Consider the following 21,233-nt stretch of genomic DNA (forward strand, 5'->3'; position numbering starts at 1 on the left):
GTTTTTTATTGCACTGTTTACCAGTTAACCAAAAATTACACAGTTCTCACATTTTTTATTCATTTTAAAATATTTTTGTTGCTCTACAGCATATAATTTTTCGAAAGAGCATTTCATTGTGCAAAGTTTGGTATGCTGCAATGCTCGCTGGAGTACTTTACAAACTGGCAAAAGCGATCTTGCAGAGACATATGAAAAAGAACCATTTTTGCGCAGTAAAGAAAGAGTTAACCAATGTTTTGGTTACATATTTCAGAATTTTTGACGAACAGAAAGTGTTGCAAAAATATTTTCATTAGCTGATGCTAGGAAATGAATGTACAGCTGATACAGATAAAAATTCTCAGAACTGCTGGTTAGGAAATGAATGTACACCTGATACAGATAAAAATTCTCAGAACTGCTGGTAAGAAATTTAAGCAAGGATTGCAGTTGATATATTAAGCTAAACTGGTCAACTTTTTGGATAATGCGCTGACCTGAGCAACACTATGTGAAGTGAACAGATAAACTACAAATTAAAGGAAACGGTGCCATGATACTTATCAGTTTCCTCTCGAGGCTGTGCATAGATCTTGCTTAAAGACCCTGACAGCGAAAGTTTTGTTTGCGAGTTTTTACAGTAATTTGATGCTTTGCGTCTGGTAATGCCGAAGTTATATCGTAAATGCTATAATGCATCATATAATTAATGTTAGCAGCATTAATTCAGAACAATTTTCCGTCAGTTTGAAATGCCCACCTTAATACCCTAAGAAACTAGCGCCCCCAACGGAGCAGCGCCCGAGACTGTTTTCAAACAGGGATACCCACGTGCAGTGAAGAATGAAGCGATGCGGGTTCTTTGAGTGCGTCTCACTCAGAAAAAAGAAAAGCATTCCTGGCGAAAGCAGCCAAAATCACCCTGAGAGCAGCCCAACAAGTGACCGAAAGGAGTGACGAACAATATTCCTCGCCGGGTGCCGGTCGGGGTATTGTGCACACCCTACAAATGCTAACCCTGCAACATCAGGGTTAGCATTTGTAGGGTGTGCACAATACCCCGACCGGCACCACCCTACAAATGCTAACCCTGCAACATCGGCGTCTCTCATAATCATATAGTGGTTTTGGGACGTTAAACCCCACATATCAATATCAATCAACCCTGCAACATCACAAGGGGAGTCCCAGTCTATGTGAAACCACAAAAAATGTCGATTGCACCTGAATACTTGGAAGAGCATGTACCCTTATTTTAAAACCACATTAAAATATGTTCTAGGCTACGCTCCCCACTAATAAATGGTCAGAGGTGGCCCCGCATGCAAGACTATCAAACAACACAAGCATCCTGAGTTTCCAAATTTGGAGTCAGGGGTCCTCTAACATAAATTTTGTACATATTTTGAAAAAAACACTGAATGTTAGTTAACACATAACTTTCTACTGTATAATGATTTTGTTTGCTTGACCTAGAGACAGTGTGATCGTTGCAACTTTCTAGTTTACAATGAGTTTTGCACTGTGCAACGTTTTTTTTTACCTGAAAATGTGTGCATAAGTGTATGTTTGTGTGTATTTGTTTATATATCTATACTGTTCGTGTGTATGACCAAAACATGCTAATTGATATGTATTCACCGCTACCATGCGATACATGTAACTTTCCCATCTGCCCTCCTGCTTGGTCCTTATAGGACTACAGTATGTAATAAATAAATAAAAATAAATAAATAACAGTGCTGTGAAACTCAAAGATAATTTAAAGGATGCCATCCAATGCCACAACCAACACAATACAACTATATATTATCAACCATTTCTGTCTGGAGATTTCCTTTTAACATCTATCGACTTTGGTATGATACCCTGCACATTTATGAATCAGCAAACTGAGGAAATTTGCTGCTTTGTTATTCTGCCTTGCAAGAGGCAAAAACAGAATTCAGCACATGTACCCTGAAAAGTTGTGCATGCAAGAACCAGTTTTGTTCAGCCAGTGCAAGACAAACACGAGCCTCATAGCATCTCCAAGTGAAAAAAAAAAAAGAGCTGCTCCGTTCCAATTCAGTGATGATGATGATTCTACTAATGATACATTCTCGCTTGCTTTAGTATCAGGGACACCAACAGCAAAGCAAGCATATTAATTACATCCAAGAACAAGCACTGGCTACACCTCTTGAGAGTGAAAAATATATATTTTGACATTTGAATGACTTCAAGGGTTCTTTAACCCTTTTAGTGCCAAATTTTTCTGAGACTAACTTTCCCAGGTGATCAAATTACTTTATTGAGGTTATTGAATGTACAAACTAAGTAAAGTAGGGATTTTTTTTAATGGACAGTTTTTTGGTATCAGCATTAGTCACACTGGCAAAACGTTCAATTGTATTTCAGAACGTGGTAGTCCTTGAAACTACACACAGCACATTATTGTTGTCCGCACACATAACACACATCTCCGTTCTCTTCTTGGAGTAACTAGTCCTGCTGGCGAACACACAGCATCTCCTCTGCATGTGGCTGCCTTGGGCAGAGTAAGGGCAGAGTATTGAATTTTTCAGTGTATAAGACGTAGCTTTTTTTCGATATTTTTGCTGGAGAATCTTGCACAACGAAACATATTATACGCAAAAAGTTATGAAATTCTGTGAGACCAAAATGTAGATATTCCCTTTGATGGTATGATAAAATGAGCGTAAGAGCATTCATAAAAAAAAATCTCATGTTTTTATAACAATGACGCAGGTGCGGTCTTAGATGTCAGCTACTTGCTGTTCAAGCACTGCGACGACCACGGAGATTACAGCCGCAATCATCACACAAACTATTGTATTATTCAAATCGTTTCTTCTTAAACAGATAGTTAAACCTACCGAACTGTGGCAATATATAAATAAAGGACACCACAATGTTTGATTGTAAGGTTATAGCACCTGCAATACCAGTTACAGAAACAAAAGCACCACTTCATTATCATCATCAGTTCCCCTGTAAGGCATCACTCCAGCCCTGCAGCAGTCACAGCTTCTGGCTTCCGGTTGCTATTTACACTTTGTATGTGAGTGTGTGTCGGTGTTAAACATGTGACACTATCGTTGCTTACGTGTTTCTACGAAGCCTTCATAATTCTGTACAGATAACTACAATGACGTGCTCCAAGGTGCTTTGAATGCCACATAAAAGAGTTACCCAGAGGCCAACAATGGCAAACCCGCAATGCTGCCAAACGACACGGACGAATTTTGACAGTGCACCGAAGGCGTCAAATTATTGGTTTTCTGCACCTCAGGGCAGTGTTTTTTACAAGTTTTATACTGCTGTTTCAAGATATTCAATTCTGTGCATAACAACGAATCTCGTAATGAACACACTCAACACACGCCATTGTGTTTTATGTTGACAGTGTCAAAATCAACATTGTCAAAAAGGTGTGTTTTATACATCCCTTTTCCCGAAAAAGCAGTAAAAAGGGGTGAGCCTTATACGAAGGTGCGATTTATACACTAGAAAATGCAGTAGACTTGGTAGTTACGGTGAACGAGAATACCTCGTGAGAGCCGGTGATAAACAAGCTAACAGTAGCGCCAATAAAGATGGAAATTGACTTCTACCACCCCTCCATGGGAGTGCCAATAAAGACAGAAATTAATTATTGCGCACCTCCAGTGTGATCACACAGCAAAACTGAAACCGCGAAAGGGCACTGCCCGCCAGCATTGCCTCGGATCCTGTGACACGCTGACGCTAAAAATCAGTTTTGTTTATCTCTGAAAGAAAATAGCAAAATCATTTCCAATGCTTCCCGCTAGTCCAAGGCGGTGGCAACACCTCCCAGTGAGCGCTTAAGTCCATAAAAATATACAGTAGTGCCAACTTTATCCCTTTGCCTCTGCCTCCTCTCCCAGAAGCTGCAGTAGCACCTCTAGTGTGTTCTGCTGGAAACTATAGATTTTCCCCACTGTAGTTCAAAACAGTTTCATTCTGCCTATCACTGGCACAGCAGGTCAAGCATACTGAAGCATCCAGGACCACCATACAGACTCAAGTGCATTTGACCTCACACCAAGCACCGATCAGGTAAACAACCAGAACGTGAATAAACACAATGGCGTTGCACAGTCTTCTATAAGGTTAGTGTGCCACTCTTTAAAAAAAGAAGTGATTGCTTAGCACCACAGTTTGCAGTGACGCTGCCACCAGAAGCAAGCTTTCGTGTATTAAAAGATTATATACTGTACATTTTTATACGGTCAGACACCGTGAAAATATGCCTCTTGCAACACATTAGATTGTTGTACTCATCACTATTTCTCATACTATTTGTATTTTTGCACTTTTCCCACTGCGTCACTTTGAACTGATGTGCCCTTGGCCCCTCTAGAGGAAGAACTGCACCAGCCCCTCTTTATGTCCAAAAGCCATGATCCTTAAGCTACTTTAGTTATTCTTAGAGACTAGTAATCCATCGATTATGACGCAAAATTTCAAGCGAAGGGTTGAAAACGTACCTCCACTGTAAGGACACTGCAGGACAGAAAACCGCCACCATACATGTACGACAGAAAACTCAGAGGGTTAAGTCCCCTTTTCAGGCCAAATACATTTAAAAAGAAACGAAAAAAAAAAAACACAGAAACCCGAAGACATAAGGTGTATTAGATTGTTGTACTCATCACTATTTCTCATACTATTTGTATTTTTGCACTTTTCCCACTGCGTCACTTTGAACTGATGTGCCCTTGGCCCCTCTAGAGGAAGAACTGCACCAGCCCCTCTTTATGTCCAAAAGCCATGATCCTTAAGCTACTTTAGTTATTCTTAGAGACTAGTAATCCATCGATTATGACGCAAAATTTCAAGCGAAGGGTTGAAAACGTACCTCCACTGTAAGGACACTGCAGGACAGAAAACCGCCACCATACATGTACGGCAGAAAACTCAGAGGGTTAAGTCCCCTTTTCAGGCCAAATACATTTAAAAAGAAACGAAAAAAAAAAAAAACAGAAACCCGAAGACATAAGGTGTGTATGTTCAGTGGAACTCTTACTTCGAGAAGTTCGGGGAAAGGCATGCGCCGCTCATCTTCTTGCATGAAGCTCTTCAGCTCAATTTCATCCAAGGCAGTCACTACGAACTGCAGCTCCACTTCCCACAGGGTGGTAGCATTGCCTGGAATGCGTGGTGGACAGCCCATACGGCCAAACCCATACTGTGGTTCCACCAGAAATTGTGCCTTTTCCCCCTTTCGCATCGTGGCCACTCCTAAGGAGAGTCCAGGGATGATCATGTCACCCAACCTGCAAAAAAACACAGCAATGTTTTCAAGCTGTGCATAACCAAAAGTCAATCTGTCCCTCTACATGTCATAACTTTTACGTGCGTGCCAGTGGGTAGCACTCAACAACATATCACCGAAAGAGAGGATACAGTTGATTGAACAAGCCCACAGGCATTTTTTATTCCTCCATACCGAACTTCAACCAGAGCAATACTGGCATGTGTCGAACCTGAACAAAACCAGTTTTTTCGCTCTGATTCCCAGTTTATTAGAAATGAAAAAGATGAACTCCATATAAATGCACCATATATTCAGAAATGCAACAGCCGAACCAGACTTTGGAGCAATTCGTAACCATAAAATGTTATTTTTGGAACATAAAAATCTAAATATGGAGCAGATGAAGGAAAAAGAAACTTATATTTTTTATAGCGAAAGCTATTATGAGATCCCCACATGGGTCACATGTGCTGTAGTTGTCCGCCGCCGCCGCCGGCATCCGTAACCACTATCACGCAAAGTAAGAAAAATTATGTAAATAAAAAACACCAAGGACACAATGGGATTCGAACCCTGGTCCTCTTCATGCCAGTCCAGTATTCTACCACTGAGCTACCCTGGTGCTTAACTCCGTGTCAAACTGACCTTAGGCAGGCTTCATGCCGGGAAAGGAATCACATTATTATATGCAATAAAGCAATTTAGAACAGCAAAGGAACACCAGGCATTACACAATGCGCATTGCGTAACGGGTGGGTTGTCGAATGGTACAACCTATAACAATAGCGCTAGGCATAATTCTTCATTGTCGTCAGTCAGAGTATAAAACAATTATACAAAACTCCTTGAAAGTGTGTAGCCGGTACCATGCTTCACCGAAGAAAGAACTGAAGAATGTTTTATGTCGTTGTAGGTACCCTACAAGTGTGCTTGTAGCAGTTACCCAAATAGCGTTTAAAACAGGCTCCTCGAAAGCCCGGTGGTTTTTTTTTTTAATCCCAAAATCACAAATTTGGAGACGCATCATAACGGAGCCTTACATTCTGAAAAAAAATATGTACAAACCATTCAACATCACCAAAATTGTGCACAGTGAACATGGGCACTGTTATTTTAATCAAGGTAGTATTTTAAACCACACCAATGTGCAAACAATGATGAAGTCCACATTAGCATTTGCAGTGCTTGTCAAATCCTTTGACAGACTGATAATTCAAATGTGGATTTGCCAAGCTGGCGACCTCGAAATTCGTGAACTTCGTAAAGCTGTAATGAGTGGGGGTCACAAAAAGAACTGGCGCACTGTAGGGTTCATTGTTTCTTAGGGTTGCAGAAACATCATACACTGCTCAAAATGTTTGTGAGTAACACATTTAGTCGTCAGTAATCATCCTAGCACTGCATATATGCAGCAAACACATGCATTAGTAATTGATGAATAAAATGTGCGTTGTCCCGTGACTAATGCTAACAGCCTCTTCAAAATCTTAATATGCTTTTCCACAGAACACCAGTGTACAGCAGTGGAGGTGGCTCAGGAACATTCTATATGGGATGAAACAAGTCCAAGCAATTCTGGAACCCGTACCCATGCCCCCCTCCCTCTTTTCTCTTTCACGGTGGGGTTAGGTTTAGAGCACAGCTCCTTGGCTCACTCGGAAGGCGCATTTGACCAAATAAAGTAACAACGGCATGCGTCCATTGGTTTGGCAGTGGCACCAGGTATCAATTGGCTGAACGAAACTTCAAGACAGGAAAACGTTTTATGTGCCATTGCTATGACAACCAACACAGTAGGTGGCAACGATGGCGTTCTCAGCACGTCAAGTTTGTTCGCCTGTGGAAAATGCGGACATGCTCCTAGCTTTTGTTTCCAACATGCCATAGCCACATTTGCCGACTAGGAAATTCATATTTCTCATGAAGCACTACGGCTACGGCCATTCATTTTTGTCTTGAAGTACCATCGTCTCACCGATAGTTACCCGCTGCAGATAGCAGACAGATGGGACAGATACTCACTTATTAAAGTATAGTGGCCAGAGGAACCACTGACTTCAAGTCACCACACCTTAAGAACATATATCTTACTCCGTGGTTTAGGGTCTGCTGGCCTGGATAGGTTGATGATGCCTAAACTGCAGGTAGTGATTGTGGCCTCCGTTTCTAGCTGAAATTACCAGAACTGAGAATATTTAGAGGCTGGCTCAGCATTTTGGCACAGCGTGGCACAATTTCGGCAAATTTTATGATTTTGGCTCAGTTCGGTACAAACAGAATAGTATTCAATTTGCATACTTGGCCCAGCTGTTGCACCCCTCTATATTCCATTTTACAGCAGGGTTGTTAAGGTTGAGGTTGGGTGCTATCTTCATCATCATCCCCTTCTTCATTGCCTTCCTCCTCTTCGTCGTCTGCTTCGCTACCAGAAGTAATGTGCCAATTTGTTCAGCGAGGTATGAAATAAACTCATGGGCAATAGAACAAGCACAAAGGCAGAAAGAAAATGAGAACGAGAAAATTTTTTGGCAAAAAAAAAAACTCTTTGCTGAGGCAAGATTTAAACTCGCAGTTAGGCTGATGATGATGATGACGACCCACGAGCCAAATGTGAGCATCTTAACCACTCTGCCATTCAAGCACACTGGCAGAACAGAGCATAACTTTGTATAGTAGAATACAGCAAGGTGGTGGTAAAGGGAAGTGTTAGATGGAGAGATGTGGGGGTTAGGGGGATAATAATAGTTGTTGGGCACTGATGTCCCAAGAACACACCATACAATTATAATATATGCTGTAATGAAGGGCACCAGAAATATTGACCACCTGGGGTTCTTTAATGTGCACCTAAATCTAAATACATGGGCCCTCAAGTGTTTCTGCCTCCATCGAAAATTTGACTGCCACAGCCGGAGTTTGATCCCATGACCTGCAGCTATTCATTCAAGCACCATAAACACTAGGCCACCATGGCAAGTGAGTAAGGAGGAAGATGGAATGGAGCATGGGAAAATGAATACAAAGAGAAAGAGAGATATAAACAGGGTTCGCACAGGTTTCAAAAGAGGAAATTCAAGAAATTTCAAGGGCCTCTTACGTGTTTTTCAAGGACCCAAAAATGGCATACGAATGAGAATTTTTTTTAGTATAAGAAGACCAATTCAGGCTAGTTGGTCGTACTTCATAATGGAATGGCAGTGCAACCACACGCAGACAGAAGAAGGTACACAAAATACAGAATGATTTTTTACTACAACAATGTTTCAAATTCTGACTAAACCCTTCTGAATCAGGAAGTTTATCAAAACGCAAAGGAGTTTTTCAGTGCTTTGAAACCTGAAAATGTAACATAGGGACACCCGAAATCTACCATGGAATTCTTTTTACTGCTAACCCATGCGTGTTTATGCCGAAAGTCGGTTCAGGCGTACCCAACATTAAGCCTCACATATGTTGCTCAGGCGATGTAAGGCAGGCAGACAGTCACGTGAAATATGAAATGCAACAAAAATGTAAAAACAAGGGGGAACGGATGCAGTGATTATGCAAGGAGGGCGAGCAGGAGTTGCAAAGACATCAGCGGTGACACCTGTCGCACAAATCATGAAATAACAAAAGTACACAGCAGCATTCCTGTGAGGGCATTGAGAGGAACAATAAACCACAGCCACGTGTAGTACCATCTGGTATGTAAGAGTGCGACTGTTGAGTCTACTGTTCTGTACCCAAGGGTGGCACGTAGTCTTGTTAAAATAAAACCAGGCTTGTTACTATGGGTGCACATAAATACAATTCGGCCTGTGCATTGCTTCTTTCTTGATATGACAACTATGAAACACCACCCTGACAGGGGAGATGCGAATTAAAGAACGTTAGTTTTCAAAAAAAAAATTACCTATCTTTTGCTTACAGCTGTTTTGATAAAGTTAGTGCCTTTAGTGTGTTGAAAAAAAAAACTATGTCAAGACTCAATTGTAAATGCTTTAAAATTGCATCTAAAGAGCACAAAGTGGCTGTTCATAAGCCAAAAGTGTGCAGTCTTCGAGCAGTTTGCCGCTGATTAGGCTCTGTCGCTCATTATTTCGATCGTCGCGCATGAGGGGAAGAGCCGAGCCTCACTGTTTAAATAACGACAGTTTCTCACGCTGCTCCGTGCCGCGGTGGTCTAGTGGCTAAGGTACTTGCCTGCTGACCCGCAGGTCGCGGGATCCAATCTCGGCTGCGGCGGCTGCATTTTCGATGGAGGCGCAAATGCTGTAGGCCAGTGAGATCATACTTGGGTGCACGTCAAAGAACCCCAGGTGGTCGAAATTTTCGGAGCCTTCCACTACGGCGTCTCTCATAATCATATGGTGGTTTTGGAAAGTTAAACCCCACACATCAATCAATCACGCTGCTCCAGTGGAAGAAATAATAAAAAGAAGCACGCTTCTAATGCCTTTTTCGAGTGCCGCAACTGACTTTTAAATCATGTGGTACAGATCGTGGACTGCCTTTGGACGCTGTGCGCTTGTGTGTGCTGTGAAGACTTCTTGCAGGGTCCATGTCTCATCGAGCAGCACAGCTGAATCACGCTTTTCGCGTGTGTTTATCTGCATTATGGATGAAGAAAGCTGTAGCTCGCACGATAACTACACTGTCAATGTGAAAGATGTTGTGGCAGTGCACTCTGTAGGAATTGGCTACGAGCAGCTGGTTCAAATTGCGGCAATTTGTTAGTTGCAATAGCCAATGAATCATAGGTCATTCAAAGCCATTAGCTGGAAGGTCCGTGATGCGGCAACGCATGCAATCTGTGCCAATCTTGTGAGATCGAGAGAACTCACAGTGAGGAAAGTTAGCCGGGATGACATAACGGCAATGTCATCCCGGTATGTGGCAGTACGTGGCAAAAAACGCGTCATTTGTGCCACGTACTGGTACCGGCCTGAGCCCGGCCCAGTGCCTTGAAATACGGCCTGTACCCAGCCCGGGCCCGAAAGGTTTGGGCCCGGCCCGTTTCAGCCTGTTATACCTTGACCAAAAACGAGGCACTGTCCACTCTTCGGTTATTGTGAAAATACCTGCCTCACACAAGATGTATTCTAGAGAGTGTTTAGGAACTTCTTCCAGTGTCACGACTTTTCGCTGGTACACTATGTATACTTTCAGTTATTTATGCCTCTCACACTCTCGCAAAATAATTACAGTGTAATTAAAATATAATTATAGTCATAGCTGGTCATCTCATGTATGCAGTGCTATTAGAACAATCTTAATTTTGCATTTTAAACAATGACTACAAAGTATTGTTACATAAAATGGGACAAGACGTGACTATTTGCCAGTGTATTTACACTGATAGAATCGGAGCGCAACACACAGAGCGAGCAAACCAGTCCTCTTCGTCGTCTTCTGTTCACAGAATGGTTCACCCTTCATGCGATAACTACGTAGCATTACCCCCCGGTTGTAAAAGCACCGGCTCGGTGCACTTTATACGTGTTCTTCAGAAGAAGGGTGGTATGGTTTCAACCTACTGACGTAGACTACGGGGGTGTTTGCAGAAAAGTTGGTCCCAGAGACTGGAATGACCTCATAGGTAACGTCCGTTACCCGTCGTATGATACAATAAGGTCCCTTGTACGGAGATAGCAACTTCTCTGACAATCCAACACGACGAACTGGGCTCCAGAGAAAAACTAGAGAACCAGGTGAGAAGTCAACGTCGACATGTTTGCTGTCGTAGAGAGCCTTCTGGGTTGCTTGTGAAGCCAACAACCTATACCGGGCAATCTGACGTGCGTGGTCGGCATGAGCAACAGCATCACGTGCGTATTCGCTCGGCGGAGGTGCAGTAGTCGATAGTAGGAATTTAGAAGGGGAAAAAACACACAGTTGTCCACTATGGTGTTGATGGTATGCGGCACTGTAACACTGTGCGTCAGTCGTACGTCTGTGATTGGTGTAACAATGTTGTCTCCGTCAGGAACTGGAAGGGTCGATGACAGACAGAGGTATGTCACAGCTCGAGGCGGCAAGCGAACAAAAGTGGTTGGACCCAAGCAGCTTACGGGCTTTTCAGAAGCATCAGAGAGCAGGGGAAGGTCGACGCTGAGCTTGACAGAAGAACAGTTAATTAAAGCCGAGTGTGGCCAGAGGAAATCAAGGCCTAGTATGAGGTCATGGGGGCAACGATCTAGTACGGCAAAAAGGACTACAGCGTGATGACCAGCAATGTTGACATGAGCAGTGCACATTCCGACGACTTCCACAGCGATGCCATCGGCAACACGTATAGCCCGAGTCGTAGAGAGCGTTATGATCTTCTGCAAACGACGGCGTAGATGTGCGCTCATAATAGATAGGTGGGCGCCTGTGTCAACAAGGGCAAAAACAGGAACATTGTCGACTTTTACTTTAATGAGACTGTGGTGTGTGGGCAGCGTCAGTAGAGGGTTCCCAGGCGCCGTTGATCCTTCCCTGTACCCAGCACCTCCACCACAAATATGTTACGTAAAATGAGACGGGACGTGACCATTTGCCAGTGTATTTACACCGATAAAATCGGAGCGCAGCACACAGAGCGAGCAAATCAGTCCTCTTTATCGTCTTCTGTCCACAGAATGGTTCACCCTTCATGCGATAGCTACGTAGCAATATACTACCCTCATAAAGTGGAAATAATGGCAGACATTTAGAGCTTGAGTCTACATAAATTGCATGCGAGTTGGGACTGTTGAGTAAAAATAACAAGTCTCTTGCAAACATCATTTATTATGCTATGCCATTGAAAAAACACGCTCTGGCTACTTCTGACAGGATTACACCAGGCTGGGCAGCATTACATAAATTAAAGCTAGGCTGAGCAGCGTTACATAAAGTTGCGTGTCGACTCCTCAGCTCTCCAACGTATACTATGCTTTCACGCTCAAAACAAGATGGTTATTTCGCCCAACCTTCTCCGAGTCGCCACCACTGCAGTTCCATGGATCTGTCAAAGCGAGCCACACCCACAAGCAAGCAAGGCATGCATCCTCATTGTTCCCTGAAGATGCCTATCTTGTCTTTTTATGACAGCCTTCAGCCTCTGAAACCCATCAAAGTTACGTCTTTGTGAAAAAATTTCTCTAAATCATTTACTGGTACTCAGCGCAGTGTCGTCCACAACATGGTGTACATCGGAACAGTCCAAGAAGAAACAAGCCTTTGCCCTTCTAGCCTTCTTCGTCTCTTCAGTCTGTGTCGCGCGCGATTTTCTACATTCTCTACCCCGATAAGTTCATTAACATTTCTGTAATATTCTCTGCAGCAGCCTTTTACAGTCTGCATCATCCTTCCACGAATCCTCCCAATAATGCATAATGCTCAGCTACAATATTTACTTTATTTGCACGAGTGTACAGACGTCCTAAAATGATATATTTCAACAGCCTCGACTTCAGTTCTCGACTATCTGTCTCGAGCGTTAGTTCCTTAACAGAATATGAAACTGCGATAAAAAGATGGAAAGCCTTCAGAAATGTGTTAGCCTTAATGCCACTTCACATATGTGCACTGCTCTAACTGGCACACGTTTAATGATGACAATTTACGCTTTCACGGGAGAGTCTCCCCTTGCAGCCACCGGCACAACACTGTAGACACTGGTAGCTTAAAGCAGCTTTAATCATAACACACATTGTCTTTTAGAAAGGTGTTGTAGCAGTTGAGAGAGCACCAAGCGAAAATCGCACGCATGAATCAATATTACTGCGAGTTGTTTAACATGTGGGTGTCGTCTTAGTGACCAGAACCATTCACATAGCTCAGCGAGAGTGCCATGAAGGCGGCAACCACGATGACAGCGTCGATGCATGTTACCCAAATTGACCTGTGTATAATACTGATAATGTGGCAGCCATTCAGGCCAGTTGAAGTCTTCTGAAGTTGTCGCGTTGTCGAAGAGAGAGCTGACACCAAGAGCATCTTTGTCTTCAACTGCCTCTTCAAGTTTGACATTGAAGGGTACTCACATGCTCCGTTCGAAGAGGGGTCGCAGGTGAGGCTCGGAAAAAGGACTGCATCTGTAAAATGGTTTACCTTCTGGAGTAATGACTTCATTAAGTTTATTCGTCTTTTAAGATTCAATGACCTCGCCGCAGATGAAAGGAGCGACGACAGCTTCTATGTGAACTAAAGTGTTGTCGTGTTGACTACAAAGCTTAACACTGACAACCCTCGAGCTTCGAGGGTTGTCAACTGATGTCCAAACGTGCTTGTGACCAAATCCATCTCCTGTATAAGAGTGAGCTTGAGCTTCCTGTGAATGTCTTCTCGTAGAAATGTTCTTTGATTACCGTTGTCCAAAACACCATGTACGTAATAGCAATGCGTCAGTGTCATCAGCCAAGTGCGAAAAGTCCAAAGGAGAACGTCAGAGGAGCGCAGAAGTCATGCCATTCATACCGACATACATAGCAACGACAGAAGAACTTTTGGTTTCTGCACATTTACTTTCAGTTGTCCCCACGGTGTGTATTGTAGATGCACGATGACGTTTGCATACTTTGCATTGTATTCTGTGACAGCAGTCTTGTGCCAGCCGTCCTTTGGTGGTACACTTGTAGCAACGACCATCCGCTGTCTCTGCTACACTGAAGTAGCTAGTACAATCTTCAGTAATATGGTCAGTTGCCGCAAAGAAAACGTGGAATAAATATTTGTATTATTTTGGAGAACCTTGGCAGCCGGAGACGGCGGAGGCTTGTGGAAGCTCTGAGTGGTATCGATACGATGGTTCATGAGACTTGAAGTCGAAACCTGTACGCTTCTCTCACGACAATCCACTTCAATTCGAAGCAATTAAAGCAGATGACTCTTCTCCTTTTGCAAAGACTGGGTACAGCTGGCGTCCATTAAGAGTGAACCTGACGCCAGGCTCTCCTGTTTGTATACTAGAATGACTTTCAGCAGTACCTCGTTCAGCATAGCAGCGTACGCCATAGCGCTGCTATGGCGTACGCTGCTATGGATTGCGCCCCAAGGCTCGCAATCCCCTCTGACTTGAACCTCGTCATACAACCGTAAGCCTAACACATCGCTCGACGACCAAACAGGTTTCAGGGTGCGGTGCCATTCAAGATGTTTCTGCTCAATCCACTTCGTATTTCCAAACCACTGTTTTAATATGTCGCGTGCGTCGCAGTACAATTAATCTGTGGCTTGTATGCTGGTAACGGCTTGAGCAGCGGCTCTGTCAAGTAGCGAGACTAGATAGTGGAACCGATCCGCGTTAAGCAAGCTCAGGTTATCATGAACGGAGTCACGGAACATGTCCCAATACAGCTGCCGCCGAGTTAAGCTGCCGTGAGAGCACAACAGTTCAAGCTTTGGCAACCCTGTGCCAAAGTCACGTTGACATCGTGGCGTGTCCGTTGCCAAGGTCATTGGCGGGTCTCCATCAGCGGTTGTAGGTGGGTGTGCCTGCCGTCAAAGGGAGTGCGGAAACCTTGAGCCTGCCCATGTGATGCTTGAACAGGGCCAAAGCACCGATAGCAGCGCCTTTGCATTCTATGACGGATTCATAGTCTTCTGCTACTTGCTGGTCTGTGAGGAAGGTATCCAGCTTGGCGTTCAGTGCAGCTAATTTTGTTGGGACCGTCTTTTGACTGGCTGTGGAGGACGTGATGTGTTGACAAGTCAAACAGTGTAGAGTGGATTAGGTGGTTCACCTCATCGACAATACTTGTACTCTGGGCTCAACAAGGTGCCCGCTTGCATTTGGCATGCTCCATGACAGTCTGGCAGAAGAAAGATGTCCATGATCAGAAGCAACAGCTCGGGGAGATGAATGCCGGCTTCCAGAGTCTTCGGCACGAAAAATGACGTGGGGAATCTCGCTTCCCGAGTCTTCAGCATGAAAAATGACGTGGGGAATCTCTCTGGAGCCTTTATTGGCGCTCAGCGCAGTGCCGTCCACAACATGGCAACAAGTCAAGTTCCTTGAATCTGTGGCGCCCACCCACAAAGGGGGATTGGCCAAGAACCGGATGCGTACATTCGAACAGTCTAAGAACAGACAAGCCTCGGTCCCACTACCCTTCTTTGTCTGTTCAGTCCATGTAGCGTGCTATTTTCTACAGCCTTAAAACAAGATTGTACACGGGGTTTTCAAAACATTGGTCAATTAAAGCGATGAAGTGAACCAGCCGGCAGCTTCTTTAGTGCTCCCGGTCGAATGCGGCGTATCGGGTGTTGGAAGGGCGATCCCCCTCAGGGTCCGGAAGCAGGAGAGTAGGTTGCCTACTCGCTGATGGCCGAACGCCTAGGTGTGAACAGGACAGCAAAGTGGGGCTATGGCTGTAGGCTTTCAGCTCGCGGCAGCGACAATGTAGGAGATGAAGATGTATGGCAGAAAAGAAAAAGTGATGAATATGATGTGAAGAAAAGGTGGAGAATAAACAGGAAGCTGCATGTCCGCCAGAGATGCTTCAACGAGACAAGCGACAGCCGTTCTTGAAATTTTAACAAACATGTTGAGTGCATAACACGAGGCCCCCTCAGGTTCCTAACGAAGCAACTGTACAGCTTGCAAAACTATGCGACAGTTGGCCCTCTGCAGATACCAAGGAAATATAAGCTAAACGCGAGCAACCTGTATATGTTAAATTTTCTTACAAGAGTAGGGGCTCATGTCTTCAGTTTTGAAGTGTGTTACTTATCTGTTAATATCCAACAACAGCAGAAATTCTGAAGGGATAAATAATTCCTGAACTCGGGGTACTGCAGGAGCTTTCGTACATTTATGCGGTAAAAGGTGCCAATACACCCGTGCCTATACACCCCCCCCCCCCCCCTATTTCAAGGTGTACAGCAGCAAATCAACATCATAATCAATACCTTCCTTATATAGAGCTTTTACTTCCCCCACGGAAGTACTTCCACATTTTCGAGCTCCATGAGAACACTTGCGTTATGCATTGCTCTGGAACTACAAAAAACACGCAGGTGGCCGTAAAAAAATTATAGAACACTCCACGAAGAAAATTTGATAGAATGCGAAGCAGCAATGGTGCGCACGCCTTTCACTCGGCTCAAACGAGCGTGACGCTGGTGCTGGAAGAACGGTTTGAAGCGAAATTACTTGAGTAAACGTTTCTTTGAAACCCAAAGACACGGGAGGCGGTTTGGGTTTCAAGTAATTTTCATCGCAGATAAACAAGCTGAAAGTGTTTCCACTCGATGTGCGACCAAGCGTTGCGGGCGGTGGAGATGGTGAAGCGAAAGAGAAGTGTGTTGCGAGTGGGCGGAGGAGCAACACCACCTAGGTGTGTTGGGAGGAGCTGACAGCTGCTGCGGGTGAGAGAGAGAGTGACGTCAGTTTGCAGCTACGACTTGACCTACTTGGCATCGTTCCAACAACTGTGGGAAGGGGGAACGTGGTGCGACGCGTTGGCACGAAAACACGGACTGACAGCATTACACAGGCTAGTCAAAGAGCTGCTTCGCATCTATAGGCAAAAATTTGTTCTCTATGATAGGCATTCTCGTAAAATGGTAAACATTTTTGGCTAATTGCCACGTGCTAAATATTTGCAACTGCTTTGCTAGCACAAAGAATTGCCCCCACCTCCCTGAAGGAAATCGCAAAAAAATGCGCATTCATCACTTGCGCCAAGAGAGTAAACAGCGTAGTAATTTTCATGGTGTAAATTAATGATGAGACGAGGATTTGTACTGTAACCATATATTTACACATTCACCAGCCAGCAAACAGTCGAGAGCGAAGAGCACGCTTCCCTCCATTTATATATACGTACGAGCGAGCGGACGGGAGAGTGCTGCACAGGGAGGAGAGAGAGAGAAGAGAGAAGGAGCAGCGGAGCACTGCACCTACTCTCTCCTGCACTCTCCACACACGCGGGAGCTCGGCGGAGCTCCCGCGTGTGTGGAGATTGCCCTCGCAAGCCTGAGCGTGCACCTCCTCTCCACTTGCTCTCCGCTACTCCGCCTGCACCACCTGCTCCGGTTGCTTGGGGCGAGGATAAGCCCGTGCGCCAGCAGCTGTTGCTATGGGAGAGGCAGTGAGAGTGGAGAGATAAAGCCCAAACTCCATAAGCGCGAAAATGCACGCGACAGCGACGAGCGACGCGACGTAGATCGGCGTCGCGCGATCAGTCGCTAGCGCAGGCAAACCTCATTCACGCGACGGCTTCGGCGAGCGAATTCCACTGTTGCTGGCATGAGGCCGTGAACTCGCACCAAGAAAACCGGGTAGCGAGCGGTTTTCAATTGAAAAATAAGATATATTGTTGTGTAATGGAACGGAAAGTGTTTATTATTGCCTTGCAGCATTTTTTATATGCGCATGCTTAATAAACATTGCGTTATTTCTTGTTGCGCATACGTGACTCGGGCAGGGTCACGTGCACCTATGTAGTCTTCGTCTTTTCCGGTTTCTCGCTATTGGCTGCTTGAGCCCAGCACTTCCGGGCGATGAGCGACGGTTTCCAAATCTGGAGAACCGAGCGATCGCGCGAAAACGAGCACGCGACACGTCGCGCGAACGCCCTGTTTCGTCGCTCATAGCGTCGCTCGTCGCTGTCGCGTGCATTTTCGCGCTTATGGAGTTTGGGCTTAACACCTGCCGGTGCGCAGAGACCAGCAGACGCCTGACATGCCCCGACTAAAAAATGCATTTGCATTAAAAAAATTTATTGGAATACCTGCCATAAGAGTCACTTTGCATCTTGCACCAAAATGTGCCAACAACAACGCCGGAGACATTCAGGACTCACAAGTCATGTTGATGAGGTGGAAAAAGACGTGGAGAGCATGCGAGTGTATCTGCATATTCAAGATGTTTCTCTAAATACAAGTGTGCATATTTCATATACACTATATAACGTTAGCAGTGTACTATTGCTGTTGCAGCATTACTTCCAGGCAAACCTTTCCTTACGGTATGCAAGAGCGTCTTTCACTCAATGGAATGATGGAAACTTATATTGTGAGTTTCTTGAAAAAAACTTCTAGCATACCGATGCAGCAATATGCCAGATGTCATGTACTTTCTGATTTCAGTGCATGCAATGCACTCCAGATGGTCTAAGTTAGCCGAAGCCCCCAACCACAGCATCTTAAGTAACCTGAGCCTCTTCGGTAAGTTAAACAGCACAAAAGAACAAACCCAAACAGCATATACATGACAATATATCTAATTATTTTAAAAGAATCTTGAAGTTTGCATGAGCCCTTGACTCCATCGCGCCATTGACACCATCGAAGGGGACCCTGAGATGACCCCCTACTTCCCTCACGTCACCATGCTGCAGTCAAGAAAACAAGTTATGATGACGCCATAGCCGCCATTTTTTTTCACCACGTTTTTACCCACTGGCTATATTTTTCGATGGCTGGTTGCGAGTGCGTGGCCATGGCGTACGCTTAGAAAAATTTGTGTTTGGTGACACTGCAGTACCATTTCCTATTCGAAAGTAATTCATGATGCGGACCGTGCGGAACTGTGTCACAGTTCTGTGTGGTGACGTGTTCAAGATCTGCACACGCTAGATGGCGACAGTTTCACCCAGTTTTTTGGAGCTCTCTCAAACCGAAACTGAAACTGATCGATAATGAGGGGCCTGTAGTTAGGTATCTGTCGCGTGCTACAACAAACGATGTGTCGTGTCATGACTAACAGGCCCCCAGCAACACATTGCAGCCGAAAAACGCGAGGCCAAAGTTTTTGTGTCGGTACCCTTTTAAGGATATTATAGTTGAAATCAAGAAGAAGAAATGGACATGGGGTGGGCACGTAGCACGTAGGCAGGATAACTGCTGATTATTAAGGATAACTGACTGGATTTCCAGGAAAGACAAATGCACGAAGGGGAGACAGAAAGCTAGGTGGGTCAATGAGATTTAAAAGTTCGCAGGTAGTATAACGTGGCAATGGAAAGTACAAAACCGGATTGATTGGCAGATCATGGGAGAGGCCTTTGCCCTGCAGTGGGCGTAGTCAGCCTAATGATCATCATGATGATCCATTTCTTGAAACACCTTATATACGAGACCTCGGTCACGCTGTAAGAATACTTTAGGTGAGCAACCGCCGTGAAGCGAGAGTTGGCAGGGAGAGACTGATTATGTTCTCGCTGGCGGCATGCTGATAGATGGCTCGCCGGACTGAGGACTGTGGCAGGCTGCTAGGAAAATTTGCAAAGCACATCCGGCACATGTACAACGGTTTCCAAATGTGAGAAAACCAGGTTATTACGCGATATCAACCACGCGACACGCATAGAATGGCACCGTGAGAGGGGGTGATAAGAGAGGAGGTTCGCGATGCGGCGAGGGTGTTGTGGCGACGATAAATGAGCACCGCTACTTTTCTACGTCACGGGGCTTTCTTAGACTGAGAGAGAGGGGGGGAAGCCGGAGCAAAATTTGTAGCGCTTTCTCTCGGGCTGCTTGCAAAGCAGAACATTATTGGGCAGCGGATAGTCCTGGGGTTCACTCACCTAAAGTAGTCTTGCATGGTGACCTGGGCCTAATACGGGTCCGAGTCAGGCCCAGGTCCGACCCGAGCCCAAAGCTTATGGGCCCGAGCTCTGTCCGCCTGGGCGCGATCCAAAAATGCCTTACCTGGGCCGACCTGGGCCCGGGCAGTGCTCTATCGTTAATGACAACTTCTGGTGCTGGCGCATTTTAGTGGCAGTGACCCGGCACATAGTAGCGACCAGTGGCCACTACAAGAATTGTTCTTTTTTGTGTGCAAATTTCATCGCATTGAATGACACCTTTCATAAATAGTCACCCAATTTTAACTCTAAAACTTCTTTTACTCAAAACACAGATTTCGCCCCCCCCCCCCCCCCTTTTTTTTTTCAAAGTACCCTTCCTTTTTCGGGCACTTCTGGTGCTCAGATATGCATGAAATTTTACCCAAACCTTTTCCTAAGTATGAGAAATGCAATTATCATGTTTAAATTTCAATATTTTTATTACTGTATTTACTCGATTCTAAGCACCCCCCTGTTATTATAAATATTTTGCAAAAAAGTTTGTTTGCGAATTTAAGCACCCCTCTTTTTTTTTTTTTCTTTCTGCCAACATGGCGCAGCCAGGGCCGCCAAATGCACTCTCTCATCCCTAATCTCGGAAGTCGCCATGTCGTATGTTCCTAGGTTTACACAAGAGATGGCAGCACAAGAGTCGGCGGCCCATCTGCAGGTACGGACAGGTTGTGCTGACGGTTGGTGTGCGCACAAATCTTTGTCAGTTTCTCAATAGCCCTGACATTGGTCAGAATGAGTGCAAAGAAGGCATCCTACAACTTGAAGTTTAAGCAAGCTGCGATCACGTTTGCCGAGGACAATGGCAACCACAGTGCTGCTGCAGAATTCGGCGTGGACCGAGCCAGTATCATCAAGTGGAGGAACCTGCGGGACTAGATTCTCAAGGGCGCCACGACTCGCAAGAAATTTACGGGATCGCGCAAGGGCCGACACCCTGAACTCGAAGAGGAAGTCTGCGAGTTTGCAGTGAAAGAAACAAGGGCTTCGCTGTCACTGCCGATGCCCTACAGACGAAGGCGATGGAGATCGCGAGGAGAATGAAGACTCGTCGCGCCGTGTTCAGTTCTAGCCGTAGCTGGGCGGAGCGCATTATGCGAAGGAATGAATTTTCTTTGACACGCCGGACCACGACATGCCAAAAGCGGCCAACTGATTTTAATAACAAACTCATTGCTTTTCAGCAACATGTGCTAGATCTCCGCAGACTCAACAGCTACGATTTCAGCCAGATCAGCAATGCCGATGAGACACCCATTTTCTTCGATATGCTGAGAGCAAGCACCGTTAAACGAGGTAAGAGCCCGGGAAGTGAGGGTGAAGACAGGGTACAAGAAGCAGCGTGTCACAGTCATACTGTGCATTATAGCTGACGGCCGCAAGCTTCCGCCCTACATAATTTTGAAGAGAAAAAACAGGCCAAAAATTGA

At 45.0% G+C, this 21,233-nt stretch overlaps 1 protein-coding gene across 6 annotated transcripts in view; it reads right to left on the bottom strand.

Annotated features, from left to right (window-relative positions):
* Window positions 1-21,233, bottom strand: part of LOC119177290 (inactive peptidyl-prolyl cis-trans isomerase FKBP6) — an 83,209-nt gene that overhangs the window by 23,430 nt on the left and 38,546 nt on the right. For all 6 annotated transcript variants that reach the window (XM_037428744.2, XM_075878352.1, XM_075878350.1 and 3 more), the window contains one exon: window positions 5,036-5,285. In XM_037428744.2, the coding sequence (XP_037284641.1) occupies window positions 5,036-5,285 (250 nt within the window). The remainder of the gene's footprint in view (window positions 1-5,035; window positions 5,286-21,233) is intronic.

Source organism: Rhipicephalus microplus, chromosome X (assembly GCF_043290135.1).
Source record: "Rhipicephalus microplus isolate Deutch F79 chromosome X, USDA_Rmic, whole genome shotgun sequence".
Taxonomy (NCBI): domain Eukaryota; kingdom Metazoa; phylum Arthropoda; class Arachnida; order Ixodida; family Ixodidae; genus Rhipicephalus; species Rhipicephalus microplus.